Source organism: Macaca thibetana, chromosome Y, assembly GCF_024542745.1.
Source record: "Macaca thibetana thibetana isolate TM-01 chromosome Y, ASM2454274v1, whole genome shotgun sequence".
NCBI lineage: Eukaryota > Metazoa > Chordata > Mammalia > Primates > Cercopithecidae > Macaca > Macaca thibetana.
In genome coordinates this window covers 10,116,052-10,139,173 of record NC_065599.1, presented here as the reverse complement: position 1 = coordinate 10,139,173, position 23,122 = coordinate 10,116,052, and the positions used below count along the sequence as shown (strand labels likewise).

The following is a 23,122-nucleotide window of genomic DNA, read 5'->3' as shown; positions in this document are numbered from 1 at the left end:
GGCTGCATCAGGGCAGAGAGGTGATAGCTCTTGTGTTAAAGAGAATCTCAAGGGATGTTTTCATTATCAGCATAGTTGTAGAGCTGATGGGGTGGGAGGATGGAATCATAAATACACATTAAAATTATGCATTTGGCTGGTATCCCATCCCACTTTTTAGATTGTACCACAATAAGGTGTTGTGCCAGTTTTATACCAATTTTGGTTTTAAACAACACCCCTTTCCCTCTCTTGCCCCATTCTGCTGTGGTCTCGGGAATCTATAGTGAAGATCTTCTCAACTTCTGGGAACTTCTGGAATCCACAACCTTTCTTGCCACCTTCACCTGTTTCTATTTTGTTTTTAAATTAATTTAATTTTTTTTGAAGCAGGGTCTTCCTCTGCAACCAGGCTTGAGTGCAGAGGCACTATCAGAGTTCACTGCAGTCTGAACTTCCAAAGCTCAAATGATCCTCCTTCCTCAGCCTCCAGAGTGCTGGGGCCACAAGCATGCGCCACTGTGCCTGCAGTCCCTGTTGTTGATTCCTCAGTCTCCAGCTCCCTCTTTCTGTTCCTGTTTCTCCTACTCTGACCAAAGTACATGATTCTGCCCAACTTCTCCGTTTTCTACCTGGTAGTTGGATTTTTCCAGGATTCCCTCTATCCTGTCTTCCTAGGAACCGGTCTCACCCTTAAAAACCTTTCTTCTTTGCAGCATGTTATGTTGCTTTCTTTTCATGGTTTAAAAACCTCTTCTAGAAAATCACAAAGTAATATATCCTGTTCTCTTTTCTCCTTTTTTTTGGGGGGGGGGTGTGTGTGTGGGGTGGACAGGGTCTCACTCTTTTACCCAAGCTGGAGTGCAGTGGCACAATCATAGCTCACCGCAGTCTCCACCTCCTGGGCTCACATGATCCTCCTGCCTCCGCCTTTCAACTAGCTGTGAGTACAGGTGCATGCCAGCACACCCAACTGATTTTTGTATTTTGTATGGTGATGGTGTTTTGCCATGTTGCCCATGCTGGTCTGAAATTGCTGGGTTCAACTGATCCTCCAACTTCTGCCTCCCAAAGTGCTGGGACTACCAATGTGAGCCCCTGTACCTGCCTCATTTTTTCTTGTATTTTTGCCCACCATTTTGCACAAAGCCATAGCTGTAAAAACTCTGGTGTCTGTGCCTCTCTCATGCTCTTTCTTCCCTGGCAACCGTCCATCTTTTTCCCTTCTTCATTTTGGACCCCTGGGGTCTTCAGGTTGCCCTGTCCAGCACCATGCAGTGTCGTTATCCTAGTGTTACCAGCAGAGGGTGTCCAGGTTCTTGGTGTCTTGAACAAATAATTAGACAAAACACACAAACAATCAAGGATAGAATAAAGGGATTTATTGAAAATGAAAGTACATTCCACAGCAGGGGAGCCCAAGCCCAAGCATTCGGGCTCAAGGATCCCATTACAGAATTTTTCAGAGTTTAAATACTCTCTAGAGGATACCATTGGTTCCTTGGTGTACACTGTATGTAAATGGAGAGGATGAAGTAAAGTTACAAAGTCGCTTACTCGGCATACGCTCTATGGAGAGGATATTTCCTGTCATAACTGATGTGCAAATCGACCTTATGTTCCCTGCCTCATTCCCCACTAAGAGATGTGATCCTCATAAATATTTATGGGAGGCAGAGAGACCAATGGTCTTTTTTCTGTAACTGCTTCATGCTGGCTTGGGGCATAGTCCCTACCTATTGGGGATCATGGAACTCTCCACCCTGCCGTATCTAGTGGAGGCAGGATAGCTCCTTGATGGCCAGGGTTGGTGTCTTCACCTGGAAGTGACGGGAGCTGTTGTTGCATGATTATCTGAAGCTTGATGGTCTCCAGGAGAGAGGAAATGCATTTGGTTAAAAGATTGAATGGGAACTTCAGCAGGTGGATACTTACACTGTCAGGAATGTTATAGAGATTTGCAGGAGGAAAGCAAAACCTGGCTTGTGGTGTGTTCTAGGATCTGCGTTTCCTTAAAGTCTTAGCATAAATGACTGCATTTTGGTTTGGTTTTGTCTGTTGGGGTTTATTGCATGAGCTTAGTCCAAAACAATGATCTCCCAGAATTTTGTTTTAAAATTTGCCTTTTTTGATCAGGTTCTCACTTAGGTAAGAGTGTGACCAAAACGTAGGACCTTACTGCTACTCTGAGTTACAGTCATTTTGGGTTACTGGTCTCAGCATGTCATTCATAGGTTACACTTTCCTCAGGGTCACACATTACTTTCAGCTCTTGTCATTCCACTTGAAAAGTGACCATTTGATGTTCTAGAGATGGCTGCAGGAAAGCATTTAAAACCCTCGAGAGAGTATAGCACACTAGGGAGACTATTATTACGATTATTGGGAGGATAATACCAAGAGTTTGGAGTATGTTCTTTACATAAAGTCCCCATAAGCCAAACCTTCTAAAATCAAATAGATCAAAGAATGAGTTAAATAGTCAGTTCATTTTCTAAGCAGTCCGTTCATCATTCACCTACCCCTGAATCTCTGTAATCTTCATTTGATGTATTTCTCCATAGGCCTCAAGTGTCAGCAGCTGTACAGGTACTTATCTGTTCAGCCAATTCTATTATTTAGCATAACTTTCACAAGAGAATTTAAAGTCTCTTGTATAACTGTGCCATAGAATGTGCCACAGAGCCTATTATAGGAACTAGATTTTTAGTCATTGCCTGTTTTACTTTAAACCACTGAAAAAGGACCTAACAAATGATTCCCTTCTAGAAGAGTGAAGGCCTCCTAGCAGTGTTCTCTTTAAGCCATGATGTGCATTAAGAGAAGTGAACCAGTGTTTTGTTTTTGACTGATTACTAGGCAACGTATGTATCATTGAAGTTTCTTACCTGCATTAGGCCTTTATCCTTTATCTATCAAAGAATAAACTTATCCATATATAAGGCTGGCTACAAACTCTTTCAAAAATAAATGTAAGTGCACATAAGAGACCCCTTTTCCACTCCTGTTGTTCACAGAGGTATAAGCAAAAGAAAATATTCAAAGATAAGAGTTTCTTGACAGTAGAAGTCTTAATCTGTGAACTTGGGGAAAGCTGTTCACATCAAGGATACCATCTTCTTTTTGTGAGAAATTTCCCTGTTAGTTTTACCTTAAGAGTTCCAATGGGTGTACAGTTCCAAGAGCATGGAGGGACCCTTCTCAGTTGTAAGACCATAAGCCCAAAGCCCCAGGTCCCTAACACAACAGTGTAGAAGTGTTCTTTAAGTGTACTTTAAGTTCTAGGGTGTTCTTTAAGTGTACTTTTAGTTTTGCATGTGCAAAACGTACATTGTAGTGTGGATGGCAAAAACAGTCTTTCTTTGATGTTCTCAGAAGATCCAAACCATAAAAAGCTTTCTTTACCTGCTGAAAATACACTGTAGCATAATAATTTGCTGTTGTAACATCAGCCCAATTGCATGGGAAAACTTTTATTCAACCAGAACATGCACTGAAAATAATAATTGAATGAAATCCCTTTATAAAATGGCCCACAAGCTGACCAAATGTACCTGAAGAATTTGTAAGTTACCACACCAATGTATTCAATTTGGGTTATTTTATCTTTTCCATGCTGAGTCATGGCATGCAGAACTTTTAGTAATAAGAACTTTAAGGACTCAGGAAGGACAAGGTGGCCATCCTCTTGGTTCTTCATGAGTCCATGCCTAATTAACATTTGATGTGTCCTCTTGAATACCAGTTGTTTTTCCAAATTAGGTGCATAGCACTGATTTATGATAACCTGGGTTATCATAGGTAATGCAACTGAGACTGTGGCATTTATTCAAATTGTGTTTTTAAAAAATTTCAGTATCAGCTGCTTTAACATGAAAATCTGACAAAGTATTTTCCTGATATTTGATTAATTTTTTTATTTTTTTAATTTTTTGAAACAGAGTCTTGCTCTGTCGCCCAGGCTGGAGTGCAGTGGCACGCTCTCAGCTCACTGCAAGCTCCGCCTCCCGAGTTCACGTCATTCTCCTGCCTCAGCCTCCTGAGTAGCAGGGACTACAGGTGTCCACCACCACACCCGGCTAGTTTTTTGTATTTTTAGTAGAGTCGAGGTTTCACCATGTTAGCCAGGATGGTTTTGACCTCCTGACCTCATGATCCGCCTGTCTCGGCCTCCCAAAGTGCTGAGATTACAGGTGTGAGCCACTGCTCCCAGCCGATATTTGATAAATTTTTTGTTTTACTTCAGTTAGCTGCTTTATACAAGGAAATCTGGGTATTTCTGTGGTTTACAACAACAGCATAATAAACATACTTAGACATTAAAATTTTAGAAACCCAGTACAATTTTGGAACATATGTTAGTGTTATTCACAAAAGTATAATGTAAAAAAGACTGAACATCATGTTTGCAATCCCGTGTACCTAACATGTCAAATAATCCCATTTATCTCTTTTCTGGATGTTTTCAGGGGCCCTCTGATCCATCCAAAAAGCCGTGCATTAGGAAAGACATTGAAACTGAAGTTAGATTTTTGAATTCAGATTACCATAAATTATGTATTTTGCCAGAATTATGACTCAGAAATTTTAAAGAAGTTCTTATGTTCTTACACACCTTACATGTAAAACTGTTTCTGGTAGTCTTAATTGCATGTTGCAATGTTGATTCTTAGCAATTTAATTTTAACATAAAACCTGTTAAGTTATATTAATTATGTACTAGGTGTTGATAAGGTCTGATTGTTTCCAGCATAGCTAGGGGTGTGGCCAACTCCACATGTCCCCAGGACTTACCTAGCTGGAAAGCAGACAAGTTAAACAATTCTCAAAAGCGAAAGAAGCAGCTTATAACCTTAAAGCATTCAGCAAACCTAATATTTGGACATAATTTACACCACATATTTATTTACATTTTGAAGAGAATTATATTTTACCAATAACTTTTAAAATCATCTTTATTTCCCAAAGATTACTCAAGTCATATGAATTAAATAAAATGCACTGCACTTTTTTTTTTTAATCATACTTTAAGTTCTAGGGAACATGTGCACAATGTGCAAGTTTGTGACATACGTATACATGTGCCATGGTAGTGTGCTGGACCTATTAACTCGTCATTTACATTAGGTATTTCTCTTAATGCTATCCGTCCCCTAACCCCCCATCCCCACGACAGGCCCTAGTGTGTGATGTTCCCCGCCCTGTGTCTAAGTGTTCTTGTTGTTTAAGTCCCACTTATGACTAAAAACATGTGGTATTTGGTTTTCTGTCCTTGGGATAGTTTGCTCAGAATGATGGTTTCCAGCTTCATCCGTGTCCCTACAGATGACATGAACTCATCCTTTTTTATGGCTGCATAGTATTCCACAGTGTATAATTTGCCACATTTTCTTAATCCATTGTATCATTGATTGACATACGGGTTGGTTCCAGGTCTTTGCTCTTGTGAATAGTGCCACAATAAATATATGTTTGCATGTGTCTTTATAGCAGCATGATTTATAATTCTCTGGGAATATATCCAGTAATGGGATGGCTGGGTCAAATGGTATTTCTAGTTCTAGATCCTAGAGGAATTGCCACACTGTCTTCCATGATGGTTGAACTAGTTTACAGTCCCACCAACAGTGTAAAAGTGTTCCTATTTCTCCACATCCTCTCCAGCACCTGTTGTTTCCTGACTTTTTAATGATTGCCATTCTAACTGGTGTGAGATAGTATCTCATTGTGGTTTTGATTTGCATTTCTCTGATGACGAGTGATGATGAGTATTTTTTCATGTGTCTGTTGGCTGCATAAATGTCTTCTTTTGAAAAGTGTCTGTTCATATCCTTTGACCATTTTTTGATGGGGTTGTTTCATTTTTTCTTGTAAATTTGTTTAAGTTCTTTGTAGATTCTGCATATTAGCCCTTTGTCAGATGGCTGGATTGCAAAAATTTTCTCCCATTCTGTAAGTTGCCTGTTCACTCTGATGGTAGTTTCTTTTGCTATGCAGAAACTCTTTAGTTTAATTAGATCCCATTTGTCTATTTTGGCTTTTGTTGACATTTCTTTTGGTGTTTTAGTCATGAAGTCCTTGCCCAACGCATTGCACTTTTTAACTTTTCTGACAAAATATTTGATTTAAGCTTTTATTATTATTAAACCAATTAATTAAACTTTTTTATTAATTAAAACTTCCAGAGGAGATAAACAGTGACTATTACCTTTTATTTAACCAGTTAATCCTGCCTGTAATCCCAGCTACTCAGGAGGCTGAGGCAGGAGAATTGCTTGAACCCAGGAGGCAGAGGTTGCAGTTAGTTGAGATCACACCATTGCACTGAGCCTGGGCAAAAAGCATGAGACTCTGTCTCAAACAAAATAAAATAAAAATAAAAAAGAATATTTCCAAATAGTTTCAAAATTTTGGAGAAATTAGGCAGAGAGAAAAACATGTAACTTACATTCCATTGTTGAGAGTATTCTCAACCCACTTAAAGTAGCAGGAAGCCTAAAATCCAAAAAGTTAGTTTAAGGATTGAAAGCTGGTGTGCTCCATTAATTTCTGCAGGCCCAATAAAGGTAGCTTGGAAATTCAAGGTAAATGGAACAAATGATGACTTGCCAGAAATGCATAGAAAATAAAATATTCACAGAACCAAAAAAAAAAAAAAAGCTTTCCACTAGGAACTAAAAAATATCATGGAGAGAGATATATATATATATACGTACATATACACATACACTCAAGCAAAGCCAGTGAATAGACAGCAAGTGAATGAAAACTAGAAGCAAAAACAAACAGGAAACCAAACCTAAATGTTCCTACTCAATTTACCCTGGAGACTACAGTGTTATCTAGGCTTTTAAAAAACCCATATATTGAATATTTTATTCCTGACACACAATTTAATATCTTTAAGTTCACTAATATTATGCATCCTGTGCAACTGATAAATTCACTTTAATTACGTGACCAGTAATCGAGACTGAAAGGTTTAATTATGAAAGTATTAATTAACCAAATGTCTCTAAGAATGTCTTAAAGATTATTTGATTGTTTAAACCTTTTCCAGCCAGGCGTGGTGGCTCTTACCTGTAATCCCAACACTGGGGGTGGCTGAGGCAGGTGGATCACCTGAGGTCAGGAGTTCTAACCTGGCCAACATGGTTAAACTCTGTCTCTGCTAAAATGCAAAAAATTAGCTGGGCAGGGTGGCAGGCACCTGTAATCCTAGCTATTTTCAAGCAGAAAAATTGGTGGAACCTGGCAGGCAGAAGTTGCAGTGAGCCAAGATTGCGACATTGCACACCAGCCTGGACAAGAAGAGCGAAATTGCGTCTCAAAAAAACCCCAAAATACGCAACCTTTTGCACATTTTTCTGCCTTACTTAATGATTACTTACTACATTGTTTCATAAGTAACCTTTTCAAATCTGTAATTTGAACTTAACTTTTAGATAACTTCTGAATTAGACAAAACGATTATTTTTTCTGCCAGTAACATAACCCTTTCTGGCACGTTTTGTATACAGAATTACATGTTAATTAGAGTTTTTATCCTTAGTAACCTAAAACTTTAGTGAAACCCTAAAAAGCAAGAAATCCTGAACTATCACCTATGAGCATTTATGGATAAGAACAGTTCCACATTTTATGACCCTATCTTAACTGGAAATGACCCAGATATTAAAGGAACATCAATAATAACTTTAAGATTTTAATGTACATTAAAAGTTTACCTAAAACAATTATCCTATTCACTGTACATAATTTTTATTAAAGAAGGGAGACGTGAGACATTAATCAACATATGTAAAATGAACATTGGTTTGGTCCACAAAGGCAGGATGACACCTTGAAGCAGGGAGAGGGCTTGGGTCTTCCAGGTCACAGGTTGCAAAGACAACATAAAATTTGGACAAAATGTATGCTGACAATTCTGAAGGCATTTCTCTTTTTATTCCACCAATAATTTTAAAGCTAGTTACACTTGTAAGTCACATGAACTTAAAAATTGACTAGACTTAATTTATGAGTTTTCTTTTACTTACAAATCAATTTGGTAAACACTACATATAACAATGAGTGCACATACAAATAAAGACATCTAGATATGGATACACACACATAAACAAAGATCCAATCCCTTAGAACCTTGGCCATGAGATAGCAATAGAAGCTTGCTGGTTTTTCTTTGCCCCAATAGATGTTTGTAATGCTTGTTCCCCAGTGCCATAAAGAAACAGCACTTAAACATAAATTTGATTTCCTCAGTAAGGCCCATTTTTTAACTTTCTGCAGAAAGGGTACATTTGCCAGCAGTTTTGCCATGAGAGTACACTGAACAAAGGAAACAGGGTCATTTATCACCTGATGCGTCCACCTTACTGCCGTGTCTGGTTTCCACTGCCTGGAATGGGACCTCACATTCTGTATTTGACCTGATTGGCTAGCAACTTAGAACTTTTTAAAAGAGGCAAAGGTAGAGGAGAACAAAGGAAGGAGGAAGTAACTAGTGGAATGTTGAGAAAGGTAAAAACACTTTTAAGTAGGGAAGAGGAACAGGCTATGACCTAATGCTTGCTTGGACCAGTATAAGCATGCCAGGAAAAATATTTAGGCTAAACTGTGTGAGCTAAGAACATAAAGTACATTGATTTCTTTATCACAGCTAGCAGATAGTTAAGAACAATGTTAGCACATGTCTTTGAATAAATTTTGCTTCTAAGAGAAGTTACTATTTATTCCTAGTTAGATGGGGAGGAGAGTGTTTGAAGAGGAGCCTCTACTTTACTTTTAACATAGATAATCCAGTGAAGGCTGTGCACCAAAATTTCTGGTAAAGCAGTCTCTGTGGCAGTTTGATTTTTAAAGTCCAAACCTCCCAGATTCCAAAGAGCACTGGGTCCAAAGAATACCAAAGGAGGCATCACATGTTAACCAGGCCCCCTGCTTACAACAGCAGCACAAAAGCCTGGATACATGCAACGCCATCCTGCTTTCTCACTTGACACCAAAATTCAGATTCTGAATAATTTTCTAAACAAGCAGCATTGCAACTGTGAGAGAAAATTCTAAGGAGGGCTTATGACTAGACCTTAGAACCTCTGCCAAGAGTGTCCCCTTTGGACAGGTTAAGGTCTGCAGGATATCCTGCAGTGTCTTCGTGTGGGGCCCAGTCTTAAGAGTGTGAGATTTCTCTGACCTTAGGTGGGTACCAGTGCCACTTTGTTTGCTTTCCCTCCAGAGCCTACTATGAGCATTCCTTTGGTACCTAGGTGTAATCCACACCTTTTAACATCCTTATTACACTTTCCCATGCTTGCCATTCCATGAACTTTAATGATAGGAACTGAAGATTGGGTGGGTTTATTTTGTCCTTAGCCAGTTGAATAGGGGAAGAAAAGAATTTAGCATAAGAAAAGAAGGTTTAAGTCACCAGAAACACATGTGAGTTCTCTCTGAGCCATGCGGAAGGTAGGGATCAGGGACCACACCCAGAAAATATTTTTTAAAAAAAGTCCATCTCCCTTCTGGGCAGGGCAGTTATAACTTCCCTTTCGTTCTGCGGGTCACTATCAGGGAGTGACCCCAGCCAGTTGCCCTCAATCTTCAAGGAGCTACTAGGAAACAGCCACTGAAAGACCAAAAAGGAAAGAGGGGGAAGAAAACAAAAAAGACCCTGGTTTCTTAAGCAAATCAGCAGTGACAGTCAGGCTTCTTTACATGGAAACCCTTTAGTTTCACTGGCAGAGCCAGAAACCTGCATTTGCTTCCATGTTTAGGCACTGCTGCCCAAGGGTTCAGAGTTGGAAGGGAAAAGAGGGAGAGAAATATTCTCCTGTATGGAGCAGAAAGGAAAAGGAGAAACATAAATCCCAAACTTTGGGGCTACCTTCTCCTGGCGTTTCTCCTGGCTGGCTCACCAAAATATATTATTGATGGAGTGTGTCCAGGTTCTTGGCATCTTGAAGAAAAAATTGCATAAGATGCACAAACAAAGCAAGGAAGGAATGAAGGGATTTATTGAAAATGAAATTACACTCCACAGTTTGGGAGAGGCCCTGAGAGCATAAGGTCTGAAGGCCCCCATTACAGAATTTTTGACAGTTTAAATACCCCCTAGAGGATTCCATTGGTGTACACCCTGTGTTAATGGAGAGGATGAAGTAAAGTTACAAAGTCATTTACTTGGTATACACCCTATGGAGAGGAAATTTCTTGTCATAGCTGAAGTGTCAATCAACCTTATGTTCTCTGCATGCACACCCTATTTTCCTACCTCTCTAGGAGGACACATGCTTGAGGCCAGCAAGATCTCAGGTCTCAGGGTACTGTGACTCCATTTTCCTCTGCTCATTGCCTTCTGCCTATCCTCTATTGAGAAGCCTTCATAGCTTCCTTTCCTTGGCACTCCAGATTCCAGCACTCTGAGGGCCAATGAAACACCATCCCATTTGTCACAATGGTTTCTAGTCATTAAAAAAATGTGTCAGGCCAGGGGAGGTGACTCATATTTATAATCCCTACACTTTGGGAGGCCAAGGTGGGAGGATTGCTTCAGGCCATGAGTTTGAGGTTGCAGTGAGCTGTGATCATGCCACTGCACAGCAACTTGGGTGACAGAGCAAGACCCTGCCTCTAAAGAAAGAGAGAGAGAAAGAGAGAGAGAGAGAGAGAGACAGTGTGCTCTTGGAGTTTAAAAACAGGACGTGTTTTTACTGTCTTGGACAGTTACAGCATTTTGTGATGTGCTTTTTCATTTGAGTGAGCACATATGAAGGAGGAGGGGGATATGAAAGTGTCTTGACCAGTCACCATTGTCCACTCCATGGTCAGAATCAGGGGCCAAGGTTGCCTGAAGAGGTGATGCTGCTAGTTGTTTATATAGGTTGTATTGCTTCCCTTATTTCAAATAGTGTCTTGTAATCAGAAGTCATCTGGGGTGATGTTTTGCTTAGTTCTTAAGCTGAAATACGAGCCTTTCAATTTTTCCTCGTTTCCGAGGTTGTTCAACTTTAGGGTGTATAAAAACATCTTTGCGTATGCACCAGACACTACCCCAAGGCATATTGAGTTTCATGTGATTTGAATATTTGGCATGCTTCACAAGGAAAGAACTTCCTCCTGTATTTTTAAATGTGTGTGGAAAGTTTTTTCCAGTAGATGGAAATCAGAGAATCAAAGAATGTTAAAAAAAAAAAAAATGAATCAGAACAAAATAATGTTGTTAATTGTGTCAGGACTCTAGTTAGTCTAACCCTGAACCCAATTAGTCATTTCAAGTAGCAGCAGGTGCCTATTTTATTAAATCTCATGGACAGATGGACTTCCAATCCAGGCCTGAATGGTGTGGGCATCTCATTTGGGCTCTGCTTCTGAAGTATTAGCCTCCTGTATTAATGGATGGTCATTTGCAGAGATTTTGCACACTCACGATAGCACCTGGACAGGGCTTCTCCACTGCAGCACTCCACTGCAGCACTCAGTATTCTCCACGGCAGCACTCAGGACTGGTTGAGTCTCTGTAGTGGGGCTGTCCTGGGCATTGTAGGTGTTCAGCAGCATCCCCGGGCTCCACCCACCAGGTTCCAGAAGCATTCCTCCTCTCTTAGTTGTGACAACCAAAAGTGTCTCCAGACATTGCCTAATATCTCCTAAGGAGGCATAGTTACCCCCCATTGAGAATCACTGCATCAGGGATACCACAGTTTGTCAAGAATAAATGGCCTTTTTGTCCAGAATGCTGCAACTGGGTTTGACACCCAAAAAAGTGGTCACACGTGGTTCTTAACAACAGTTTGCCATGTTCCCTGCCCCTTGCCCACCATGGAATTGTTCACCCCAGGTTCCTGGGCTCCAGGTTGTTTTGTATAAAGTTTCAGTGCCACAAAAGAAATAACACTCAAATTTAAAATTTTCTTTTTAATTCTCAGAAAGACAACTTACTTCTATAGAAGGGTGTACCCTTACACCCAAATTACATCCAAATTACAGATGGAGTAATGGTGAGTGCACACCCGACAAGGAAGGGGAAGGGGTTTTTATCCCTGACTCATGTGGCCCCTCCTGCTGTGTGGTTCCTCTATTAGCTAGGGTTAGACCACAGAGGCGAGAATGACAGGTAAGTGATTTGGCGGGGAAAATGATTATGACAGAGCAGGTAATCAGAATGAGTCAGGGTGGAGCAGGTGATTGAAATGAGTCAGGATAGAGCAGGTAATTGAAAAAGATTGCTTTATGAGGAAGTTAAGTTTAAAAGTAGAAGGTAAAGAATTGAACCTACTGACATGTTGATTCTTTGAAAAGAAATATAGAACTCACGTCTAACAACCCCTCCCCTTGTATTTCCTTACAGCTCTTTCTTCTCTGACTTTTTCTTTAAACATGTCTTGGCTTAGTTGTTTTGCTTAATTTTCCCAAAGAAGAAGCTTCTCTGGGTAAGGTGGAGGATAGTTAAGGGAGGTTTTAGTAAGTGCTGTTTCTGTGAGCCTCTGCACCAACCCATGGATGCATGGTATGACACACACCTGACAAGAATAAGTACACCCATTTCAGCTGTGAGGGAATTGCCGTAAGAATTGAGGCTATTACTCCTTTACATTTACCAAACCACTTTTCTAGCCATCCTGTAAACAGGTCATTTACCCCTGAGTGGCTGGCTAATTCATTGGATAGAGCAGTCAGACCTTGCAATGCCTTTGTTATACTTCCATCAAGGGTAGTGTTGTTTGAGATGAAGGTGCAACATTGAGTTTTAATCATGATGCAAACTCCTCCTCTTTCTGTTAATACCATGTCGAAGGCTATTCTATTTTCCCAAGCCATCTGGCACGTAGCCCCAAATTGCTCAGCTAATCATTTAACAGTATCTCTAGCATAGTTAATAAATCGCTGTTGGTTGTAGTAGATGTAGTATATCCAGTTTTCATTTTTATTAATTGTCACTTACCAAAATGTTGACTCAAATCCTGCAGCTATTTGATTTTGGGCTTTAAATTGACTGGTATTCCTTGTGGGACTCTAATTGTGTCTAAATATACGTGAGAGTTGAAGGATGCATAAGGGTGTTCTCTCACTTTACAATGTCTTATTTTTCCTTCCTCTGGTTGATGAAATGCCAGGGTGAAAGGGATAGCCAGCTGGACTAAAGCACAAGTGCCAATCCAGTTACTCAGCAGAGTATCCAGTAAAGGTCCACCACAATACCACCATGCATCTACTTGGGTATGAACAAGGGCTGACTGATTGGTAAGCTCCTGAAAATTCTTAAGCTCACTGCATCCCTTCAGGTCTCCAAGGAACAATAAGTTTTCTCCCTGTTTGAGAGACATGAAGTAACTTAGTGTTGGGAGATGGAGGCTGGATGGCCCTTGGGGGCTGACCCACAGGGTGCCAAACTTCAGGATATAGCAGAGACTGAGCTTGGTATGACTTGTTACCCCAGGCTGTAGAATCCTGGAAAAGAGCTACTATACAGCCCATGCCTGGTCGACTGAAGGACCATCCTAGTGGAAAGGGGACAGTCTGGGCCCCTGGCCTGCCGTGCACACAAGCATAACATCTGCTTTCTTTTAATGTGTGGACGGAATATTTGATCCATTCCAACCAGACACTTGCATCTTGACATCCTGTCTTAATTGTCAAAGTTTGTTTTAAGTCTTTAAATTTTATGATAGCCATCTTGGTCTTGTCATTAGATGGAGGAGGAACAATTGTTCCATTGTGAGAGGTTTTGGAAGAAGGCTTAGAAGAAGGTACAGGCGGTGGGGGATCAAAGAAATGCATTTCAAAGAATCTAACAGGGTTTGTCCTTGAAATCACAGCCCCTATACCATAAAACCAACTTAAAGAAGGGAACAGGCTTAGGAATGGGGAAGAACTTTGAGGGTTTGAGATAATAACCTGTATAGAATTACACTGGTTTACCTGCCAGTTAGCAGGGAGTGCTGTCCCTCTAGTAAAATGCATGTATGGTTTTTAGGAAATTTCAAAAACCAGTTGGGGCAGTCCATTCTTGCTCTTTAGCGGTCCACAGAATATTGGACCAACTATGGCATAAAGGCTCTGCACTGGGGAGCAAGACCCCTGGTTGACACTGGAGTCTTTATCAAAATCTCCCTGGATTAAATGGTCCTGGTTTACTAATGCCTAGTCTGAGGAGAGTCAGGAGGGACGGAGGTACTTTCCTGAAGTAGAGAGCTGTCTTTGACTTGGCAAATCCCCAAGGGCATAACAAGGCAAGCATTAAATGCAGTGGTTTGAGGTGAAATTGACTAGGTTGTGTTAATAACTAGATGGTCAGCAATAGAGCAAGGAAAGAAGAAAGAGAAATAGAATAGATGAAAAGAGTTAAATTTTTCTTAGCTTTAGTTCAGTAGAGTTTTCCCCTGGGACTATCGCTTACGACTCTGGAGGGGGTGGTGCTGTCTTGGTGGTGATGAGTCCCTCCCCCTTCCACTGTATGAACTCGGTGGTTAGCAGCACAAGGTAGGGTCCTTCCTAGGCTGGCTCGAGTTTCCTTTCTTGTCACCCTTTGATGAGAAGGTGATCCTCAGGCTGATGCTGGTTTACCGGAAATTCTAGGAGTGGTACCTTTGCTAAAAGACTTTAGTTTTCAGGGAAAGGAAAGTGGAAGATAAACCAAGTATGTAATTTTGAAGAAACTGACCTTTTGTTTTAAATCTGGGGACATCAGCAGTGGGCTTTGTAGTCCTTGGTGCCATCTTATTGAGAAATTTCCTTTAGCACCTATTTTTATTCGTTTTTAGACCAAAGAAAGCAAGCACCATATTTGACAATGCTTCCTGTATGATTTTTATACCAGATAAGCTAAATTTCACCTTTATATTAGTGTGTTATTAATGTTAAACTTAGTTTTAATAAGACCTTGTAGGCATATTCAATTTTTAATGTCTGACCATAAGGTAAGATTTTTATAGAGTCTTTTTAACCCTTCATAATTTTTCTTAAAGAGCAGGTTGATGCTTTAAGAAAAACCTGTTGTGCTTTTATTTTAATGTCCATTTCACAGAAACACTGGATGACACCCCTTTAACTTTATCCAATATCTTTACACACATAATTTTCTGTACAATTAACGTTTCAAAACTTTTAAACCTTTAAAACAAAATATGTATTTTTTAACCTTTCAATGTAGGTAAAAATCCACATTTTTGTGCATCCTTATAATCCTTTTACAAAGGTATATTTTACTTTCCTTATACACTTTGCACATAAACTGCTTCTTCTATAGTTTCACATTTAGGAGGCCTAATTGCTTTTAAATTATATAACATTTCCTGCATAAATTCCCTTTTATAACTTTTTCCCCCCCACAATTTTCACAGACAATTGTTTGACATGCCTCAACTTTCTGACTTGTTGCAAACATCCCTTTCTTTAAACAACCAGTTAAAATTTATTTTAGGACAAGAATTTGCTATATAACATTCCATTTTACATAAATTCTCCCATTCTCCCCCCACCCCCTTTTTTTTTTTTTTTCCCTCTCTCAAAGATGATAACCATTCTTTTCCAAAGCGAACTTTCCTCATGTCTGTGGACTAGACTGCCCCAGGTCACAAGATTAGAAGTTAGCATAATACATGTTACACTGCTAACTTTTAGCAAAATTTACTTTCATTGAAAACCTTGTAAGCTTGCGATTTCAATTATCCTTTGCTATTAATAAGAGATTTAGTCCAAATTAACTTAGAATTGGCATAGATGGTTTCTTCCTAGTTCTGTAACTACTTTAAGGCTTGCCTGAGTGCAAACAGCTCATGTTTGAGGGGACCTATTAGGCAATTTTCCTAACTCTGCTTCTACAAGAGTTACATGGCCGGGCGCAGTGGCTCAAGCCTGTAATCCCAGCACTTTGGGAGGCCGAGACAGGCGGATCATGAGGTCAGAAGATTGAGACCATCCTGACGAACACGGTGAAACCCCATCTCTACTAAAAAAATACAAAAAACTAGCCAGGTGAGGTGGTGGGTGCCTGTAGTGCCAGCTACTCAGGAGGCTGAGGCAGGAGAATGGCGTAAACCCGGGAGGTGGAGCTTGCAGTGAGCTGAGATCTGGCTGCTGCACTCCAGCCTGGGCCACAGAGCGAGACTCCGTCTCAAAAAAAAAAAGAAAGTTTCCTTATCACTTAGTGAATACCCATCGTGTCTTTTTCCTTCTATCACCTGGGAGGAACCATCTATTATCCTGACTTTGAAGGGAGTTCCTCCTAGGTCTGGTTGGACCTTTCTATGTTAATTAATTAAGATTTAGATAACCTGTTAGGAAACCTGCTGGGTTAAAGGAATTATCAGTGGTTAATGTTAAATGATCTTTTTTCTAACAGAATAGCCCCATACTTTAAGATTTTTGAGTTAGTAAGCTACCTTTTGCTTTTTTTTTTTTTTTTTTTTTTTTTTTTTGAACTTAGGATAGTTCTGAACTGGTAAGGTGTGCTCACAATGAGGTTTCCTCTAAAAGTTATTTTTCTACCTTCTTGTATTAGCAAAGCACTGTGCCACTACAGATTGAATGCATTTGGGCCATTCGGGGTTTACTGGGTTAAGGATTTTTGATTAGGAAAGCTATGGGTTTTCAGTGGCCTGAGTGCTTTTGGGCTATGCCCTTGTTTATACTGACAACAAAATCGGGTTAGAGTGTTACAGGGTCACAGAGAATACCTTCAATTATCAATTACCGGTTTTAAATTTACCCTGACTTTTAAAAGTATAGGGTTCACTGTTTTCTCTTTACTACTTCTATCTGTCTCTTTCTCTCTTTGACTTTCTGTCTCTCTTTCTCTCTCTTTGACTCCCTCTTTCTCTCTCTCTTTCTCTCTCTGTCTCTCTCTCTCTCTTTCTGTGTTTGCTGTTCTTTCCGTGCCTCTACCAGCTGCTTATGCTGCTGTTCTCCCCTCTCCTCCTTCCTCTAGGGGAGGGACCGGGGGGAATGGAGCTACTCTTTCTCCCCTGAAAGGAGAATGCCCAAGATGGATATTAACTGGACCCAAATGTATAACTGAGGTTCTAAGAATTGTTCAATTTGGTCTGCCACTCCGTAAGGCTCATCTAGTAGCAGTTTAAGCTCCTTTTTAAAATTCTGAACTTCTGAACTTATTAGGGAAGCATTTACGAAGGCAGTGCCCCCCGCTCCTTGTGATACCTCTTTCAAAGGGAAGAGGGTCCAAGCTGACCTCTTAGGTACGGAGGGAAATGGAAAATTCTGAATATCTTTTTTACATTGTTCTACCTCATGCTGGAGTCATTTTAGAGAGGGGTATTTAGGTTGGGAGAGAACAGTGTGGTGGGATGGTAATTCCCAAGAGTCAGGGTTATAAAGAGGAGGGCTAACATGAGTAGAGGGGGAATTTGGAATGGGATCTGAGGAGGCAGTGGCTGTGTGAGGGGAAAGATTGGGGACATTGAATGGGAGAACATAGACTAGGGGATCCCATGCGCTGGAATCTTTAGGCATGAGAGCCGGCTCCTCTGACTTTCATTTTGAGGTGCCAGATTAGGTTCTTCCCTACTTGTTGTTAAGGGAAACAGGAGGGCAAGTCCTTGCCTCCAACAAAGGGCATAGCCTGCTTCTTGAAACACAATGGACTTTTAGCTTTAACATATCAGATTAGAAACTGACACATTACATCCTCGTTTGACTCAGACTTTGGCCAGAAAATTGAGGCATTGAGGATGGGTCACTGAGTCCAAATAAAAGAGCCATGTTTTATCATTTGTTGCTTTTTCTATGTTTAGTTCTTTCATCATCTTTTCAGTGTTTTAGCATGAGACCTAGGGAGCTATCTGGGGGGGATATCTTTGTTACCATCTTTATCTTTCTTGCTCCCTGTCTTGCTTGGGGTATTTCCCATCTTGATGGTTTTGGGGTCAGGTTTAAGGTTCAATGTCCATTACTGGAAAATTCTCACTTTTTGGGGGTGAGGCTCAATTTCCACCACTGGAAATTTCTTGCCTTTTGGGGTGAGGCTCAGTTTCCTCCACTGGAAATTTCTTGGGTTTGGGGTGAGGCTCAGTTTCCCCACTGGAAATTTCTTGCGTTTTGGGCAGAGGCTTAGTTTCCCCACTGGAAATGTCTTGCGTTTTCTACTACTGGAGATGTGTGTGAGGTTCAGTCTGCCATAGTGGGGATGTCTCACCTCTTTTTAACCTCTAAGCCACCCCGACCAAGGAGTACTTCACTGAACCTCCTGTGGCTTCCTTATCGTGGTCCCCACCACCAAAGAAATACTTCGCTGGCTCCCCAGCTTTTCCTTCCCTGGTCTGTGCACAGAGTCATCACCACAGAATGTGAGGATCCTTTAAGCTAGGTTGCTGGCCAGTTTTTTATTTTTTATTTTTCCCCTGTGTTGCTAAGAGCTCGGGTTATTCCTCACACTGGGTGGGTTCTGATTTTTCACTCCTGAGGACAAGTGGCGGGGTGTGCCTTCTCACAAGAGAGAACCAGAGACAGTCCCTGGTGGGGAATGTAATCCTGGATGAGCCCCCAAATTGTTATATATAAAGTTTCAGTGCCACAAAGGAAATAGCATTCGAATATAAAATATTCTTTTTAATTCTCAGCAAGGCAAGTTACTTCCATAGAAGGGTGAGCCCTTACAGATGGAGCAATGGTGAGCGCACACTTGGACAAGGGAGGGGAAGGGGTTCTTATCCCTGACGCACGTGGCCCCTCCTGCTGTGTCATTCCCCTATTGGCTAGGGTTAGACCACACAGGCTAAACTAACTCCGATTGGTTAATTTCAAGAGAGTGACGGGGTGAGTGGTTTGGCAGGAAAAATGGTTATGGCAGAGCAGGTAAGCGGAATGAGTCAGAGTGGAGTAGGTAATCAGAATGAGTCAGGGTGGAGCAGGTAACCAGAATGAGTCAGGGTGGAGTAGGTAATTGTAATGAGTTCGGGTGGAGCAGGTAATTGAAAAAGGTTGCTTTATGAGGAAGTTAAGTTTAAAAGTGAAGGTAAAGAATTGAATATACTGACATTGATTCTTTGAAAAAAAATTTAGAACTTATAGCTAACAGGGTCTATGCTACTTCCCCCTCACCCCTGGGTGCTGGGAGCCAGCTATTTATGCTCCACTTCCCTGTATCTCTCCTGCTCAGAGAGTAGAGACCATTCCCAGAGCCCTCACCCGTGTGAATTGATGGCTGTTGCTTGGCTTGCTTCCCCAGGATGGAACAGTGTTCGACAGCCGCCCTATAGAGTCCCTGTCCCTGATAGATGCTGTGATTCCTGATGTGGTGCAGATGCGGCAGCAGGCGTTTGGGGAGAAGCTTACTCAGCAGCAAGCAAGTGCAGCAGCCACAGAGGCATCAGCAATGGCAAAGGTGGCAACTGTAACCCCAGCTACTGTTTCCCAGCAAAATCCTCCAAAGAACCAAGAGGCCATAGTGAATGGAGCACATGCAATCAGTGAGTGCGCGGGCTCTGGAGGTTTGGTGGGCCTCTCTGGGTTCATTATTTTCTTTTAAATCTGGGCCAATCCAAATGCCTTCTTAAAAACCTACCTGCCATAAATTTCTTAGTAGCTGCTTTTTATTGTTTGCTTTTGATCTAGCCAGAAGAGCTTCCTGTTTGAGTTTTCCATCACAACCCTTCAACCTGATTTTCTTTATTTTCATCTTCAATGTCAGGAAATTGTGTGCACTGCCAATCTGAGAACTCTGCTATAACACATGGTTATTGCCCATCATAAAAAACTGTTTAATTCATGGACACATTTAGTCTCAGCCTCCAGCACTCCATGTTGAGTGTTTTTGGCCAAATTGTGGTATAATCATTGAGCTCAGTGTTCCTGCTGAGGGCATTGGGCCCCAAAAAAACTGAGCATGAGCTTATCTGGCCTTTGCAAAAGCCCAGGACATCATTCCCTATTAGGTGATTGCCAGCGAGTACATGGCAAGTCAGTCAGTGAGTCTGAATTTCTACCCAGAGAACCTGCTCCACTTGGAAATACTACTGCTCTATAACCCTGTAGAGAAGCCACTTCAGCATGCATGTAAGTTCAGAGCATGCATATGTTGCATGCATGGTGCACTCGTGGGTGGGGGTGTGTGTGTACACATGTGTGCCCCAGTGAACAAATTCTTAAAGTGCCTCTCTGACTGGAGAATCAGATCTAGCATTTAATGAAAGCTCTCCTAGACTATTAATATCTCTTCTATTGAACAGTGTGACATAAAAGCCGTCTGTTTGGGTAAAATGAAAAGATCTTCTGGTTTTTTATTTATAAGGTCCATGATTGTGGGGTACGAAAAGGAGAGTAAGAGAATACTCAGCTTGTATTTACAGGTCATTTATTAACTATCCAGTGACATGGGGCACAACCCTCAGATTTTCAAAATTAAGAAAATGGCTGTAGTTGTTTTCGTAATGGATATGGTTGTTTGACTGCATCCCAACCCAAATCTCACCTTGAATTGGCTGCATCCCCACCCAAATCTCTAGTTCCCATGTGTCAAGGGCACGACCAGGTGTAGATGATTGAATCATGGGGGGCAGCTCCCCCCTACTATTCTTGTAGTAGTGAAAAAGTCTCATGAGATCTGAAAGTTTTATAAATGAGAGTTCCCCTGCACAAGCTCTCTTGCCTGCCACCATGTAAGGCATACCTTTGCTCATTCTTTGCCTTCCGCCATGACTATGACTCCCCAGCCATGTAGAGCCATGAGTCCATTAAACGTCTTTCCTTTATAAATTACTCAGTCTTGGCTATGTTTTTATTAGCAGTGTGAGAATGGACCAATACAACAGTCTTACATCACAGAAAGTAATTTGTATTCATGAACTTTCTGAAGTTGGTGTCTATTAAGAAAGAAAGTTTTAATACAGCGAGGCAGCCTGTCCTCTCCATCATTGTTAAGTCTGAGGCCAGACCTGATGTTCAGTTTTATTCTGCACCAATTTTTAAAAAAACTTAAGAAACTCCAGTATGGAGTCCATGTTAACCCTGGCTGTGGACAGAGTAGAGACACATACATGTCTTCAACCAAGTTGGCCAGTTGCAGGCAGATGGCTTTTGTTTCGTTAGGACCTGCATGTGGTTCTTCACACTGACAGGGATATCACCTGGGGCCCACCACTGGCGCTCCTCCTCTAATGGACACCTTCCTGCATGATAGGCCTTCTGCTCTATTTCCTGGGCCTGGGGCTACCTGTAGTGTTTCTACTGTTTCCTTGGCAGAGTGCCCTTGTATTGCAGCAAGGCAACCTGTGCTCTCTACCACTGTCGTGTCTCAGCAGTCTGAGGCCAGACCTGAAGTCCAGTTTTACTTTAATCCTCAAGAACTGTTGTTGTTGTTGTTGTTGAGATAGAGTCTTACTCTGTCACCCAGGCTGGAGTGCAGTGGTGTGATCTCTGCTCACTGCAGCCTCCGCCTTTCAGGATTGAGTGATTCTCCTGCTTCAACTTCCCTGAGTAGCGGGGGCTACAGGCACGCACCACCACACCCAGCTAATTGTGTATTTTTAGTAGAGACAGGGTTTCACCATTTTGGTCAGGCTGGTCTTGAACTCCTGACCTCAGGTGATATGCCTGCCTCGGCCTCCCAAACTGCTGAAATTACTGGTGTCAGCCACCACGCCCAGCTAATAACTGTTGTTTTGGCCAGATGTGGTGGCTCTTGCCTGTAATCCCAGCACTTTGGCTCTTGCCAAAGGAGGAGGACTGATTGAATCTAGGAGTTCAAGAGCAGACTGGGCAAGAGAGCGAGACCTCGACTTTACAGAAAATACAGAAATCAGCCAGGTGGGGTGGCACATGCATGTAGTCACAGCTACTCAGGAGGCTGAGCAAGGAGGATCACTTAAGCTCAGGAGGTGGAGGCTACAGTGAACTGAGTTAGCACCACTGCACTCCAGCCTGTCCAACAGAGCAAGACATTGTCTCAAAAAATTAAAAGTAAAAAGAACTGTTTTTTTCCTGCTGCTTGTGAGAAAAGTGGCCACTTTACAGGATGGTTTTCCTGACTGTGGCATTTAAGGTTGTCTCCATCATAAATGAACCTACCCAGGAGCCCAAAACTATTACCCTATGGCACTCCCAGGGCTGGCTTCTTCAATTTGAAGGCCTGGTGGTTCTGCTTGGACTGAGAATTATGATATGGGACAGGAGCTGTGGCTCATGCGTGTAATCGCACAGCTTTGGGAGGCTCAAGTACAAAAAATTTTTAAAATTACCTGGGTGTAGCAGCATATGTCTGTAGTCCCAACTACTCAGGAGGCTTACGCAGGAGGATTACTTTAGCTGGGGAGGTTAAGGCTGGAGTGAGCCATCAAGGCATGACACTGCACTGTAGCCTGGGCAACAGAGCACAGACCCTGTCTCTAAAAAGAAAATTTTCAAAGGACTGTTATGAAAGTGGCTCCAGTAAGAAAACAGCACTTGAACCCATGGACTAGGGGTTTGAAGACAGGGGACATTTGGAAAGAATGATGGCATTTACCAGTGGGAACTTCCTACATGCACAAATGATGCCACGGAAACATAAATTCTAATGAAATGTCTTGTCTTATCAAAAATACCAGGAAACTGGTATTTTTTTTTTAGCAGTTGAATAGTCATAGCATAAAAATTGCTCAGACATGCTGCACCTTCCATCAGCTAACTCTCAGAAAAACTATTTAAAAGTAGAGCAGACCAGGTGCAGTGGCTCATGCCTGTAATCCCAGCACTTTGGGAGGCCGAGGCGGGCAGATCACCTGAGGTTGGGAGTTCGAGACCAGCCTAAGCAACATGGAGAAACCGCGTCTCTACTAAAAATACAAAAACCAGCTGGGTGTGGTGTTGCATACCTGTAATCCCAGCTACTCAGGAGGCTGAGGCAGGAGAATCGCTTAAACCCGGGAGGTGGAGGTTGCAATGAGCTGAGATCGTGCCATTGCACTCCAGCGTGGGCAGCAAGATCGAAACTCCATGTCAAAAAAAAAAAACAACTAGAGCCAAGACAAAGGAGGCCCTGTTTCTGGGATCCATGCTTGGAATCCACAGTGCTGAGACATAAATGTGCCCAGCCATGAGCCGTCCCACTGACCCCTGCTCCAGATGGGCTGCTTACCTGGTCTATACCTCCAGAGGTCAACTCCCAACTATAGGCATTGGAGAAGTGCTCACTGCTTCTGCCTGCAACCTTCTC

General features: G+C 41.7%; 1 protein-coding gene across 9 annotated transcripts in view; it reads left to right on the top strand.

The window, feature by feature from the left end:
* Window positions 1-23,122, top strand: part of TBL1Y (transducin beta like 1 Y-linked) — a 231,985-nt gene that overhangs the window by 170,145 nt on the left and 38,718 nt on the right. For 8 of the 9 annotated variants that reach the window (XM_050777736.1, XM_050777731.1, XM_050777733.1 and 5 more), the window contains one exon: window positions 19,160-19,400. In XM_050777736.1, coding sequence (XP_050633693.1) covers window positions 19,160-19,400 — 241 coding nt within the window. Of the gene's footprint in view, window positions 1-11,904; window positions 11,976-19,159; window positions 19,401-23,122 lie in introns of those variants that run through there. The other variant, XM_050777738.1, reaches the window with a different exon arrangement.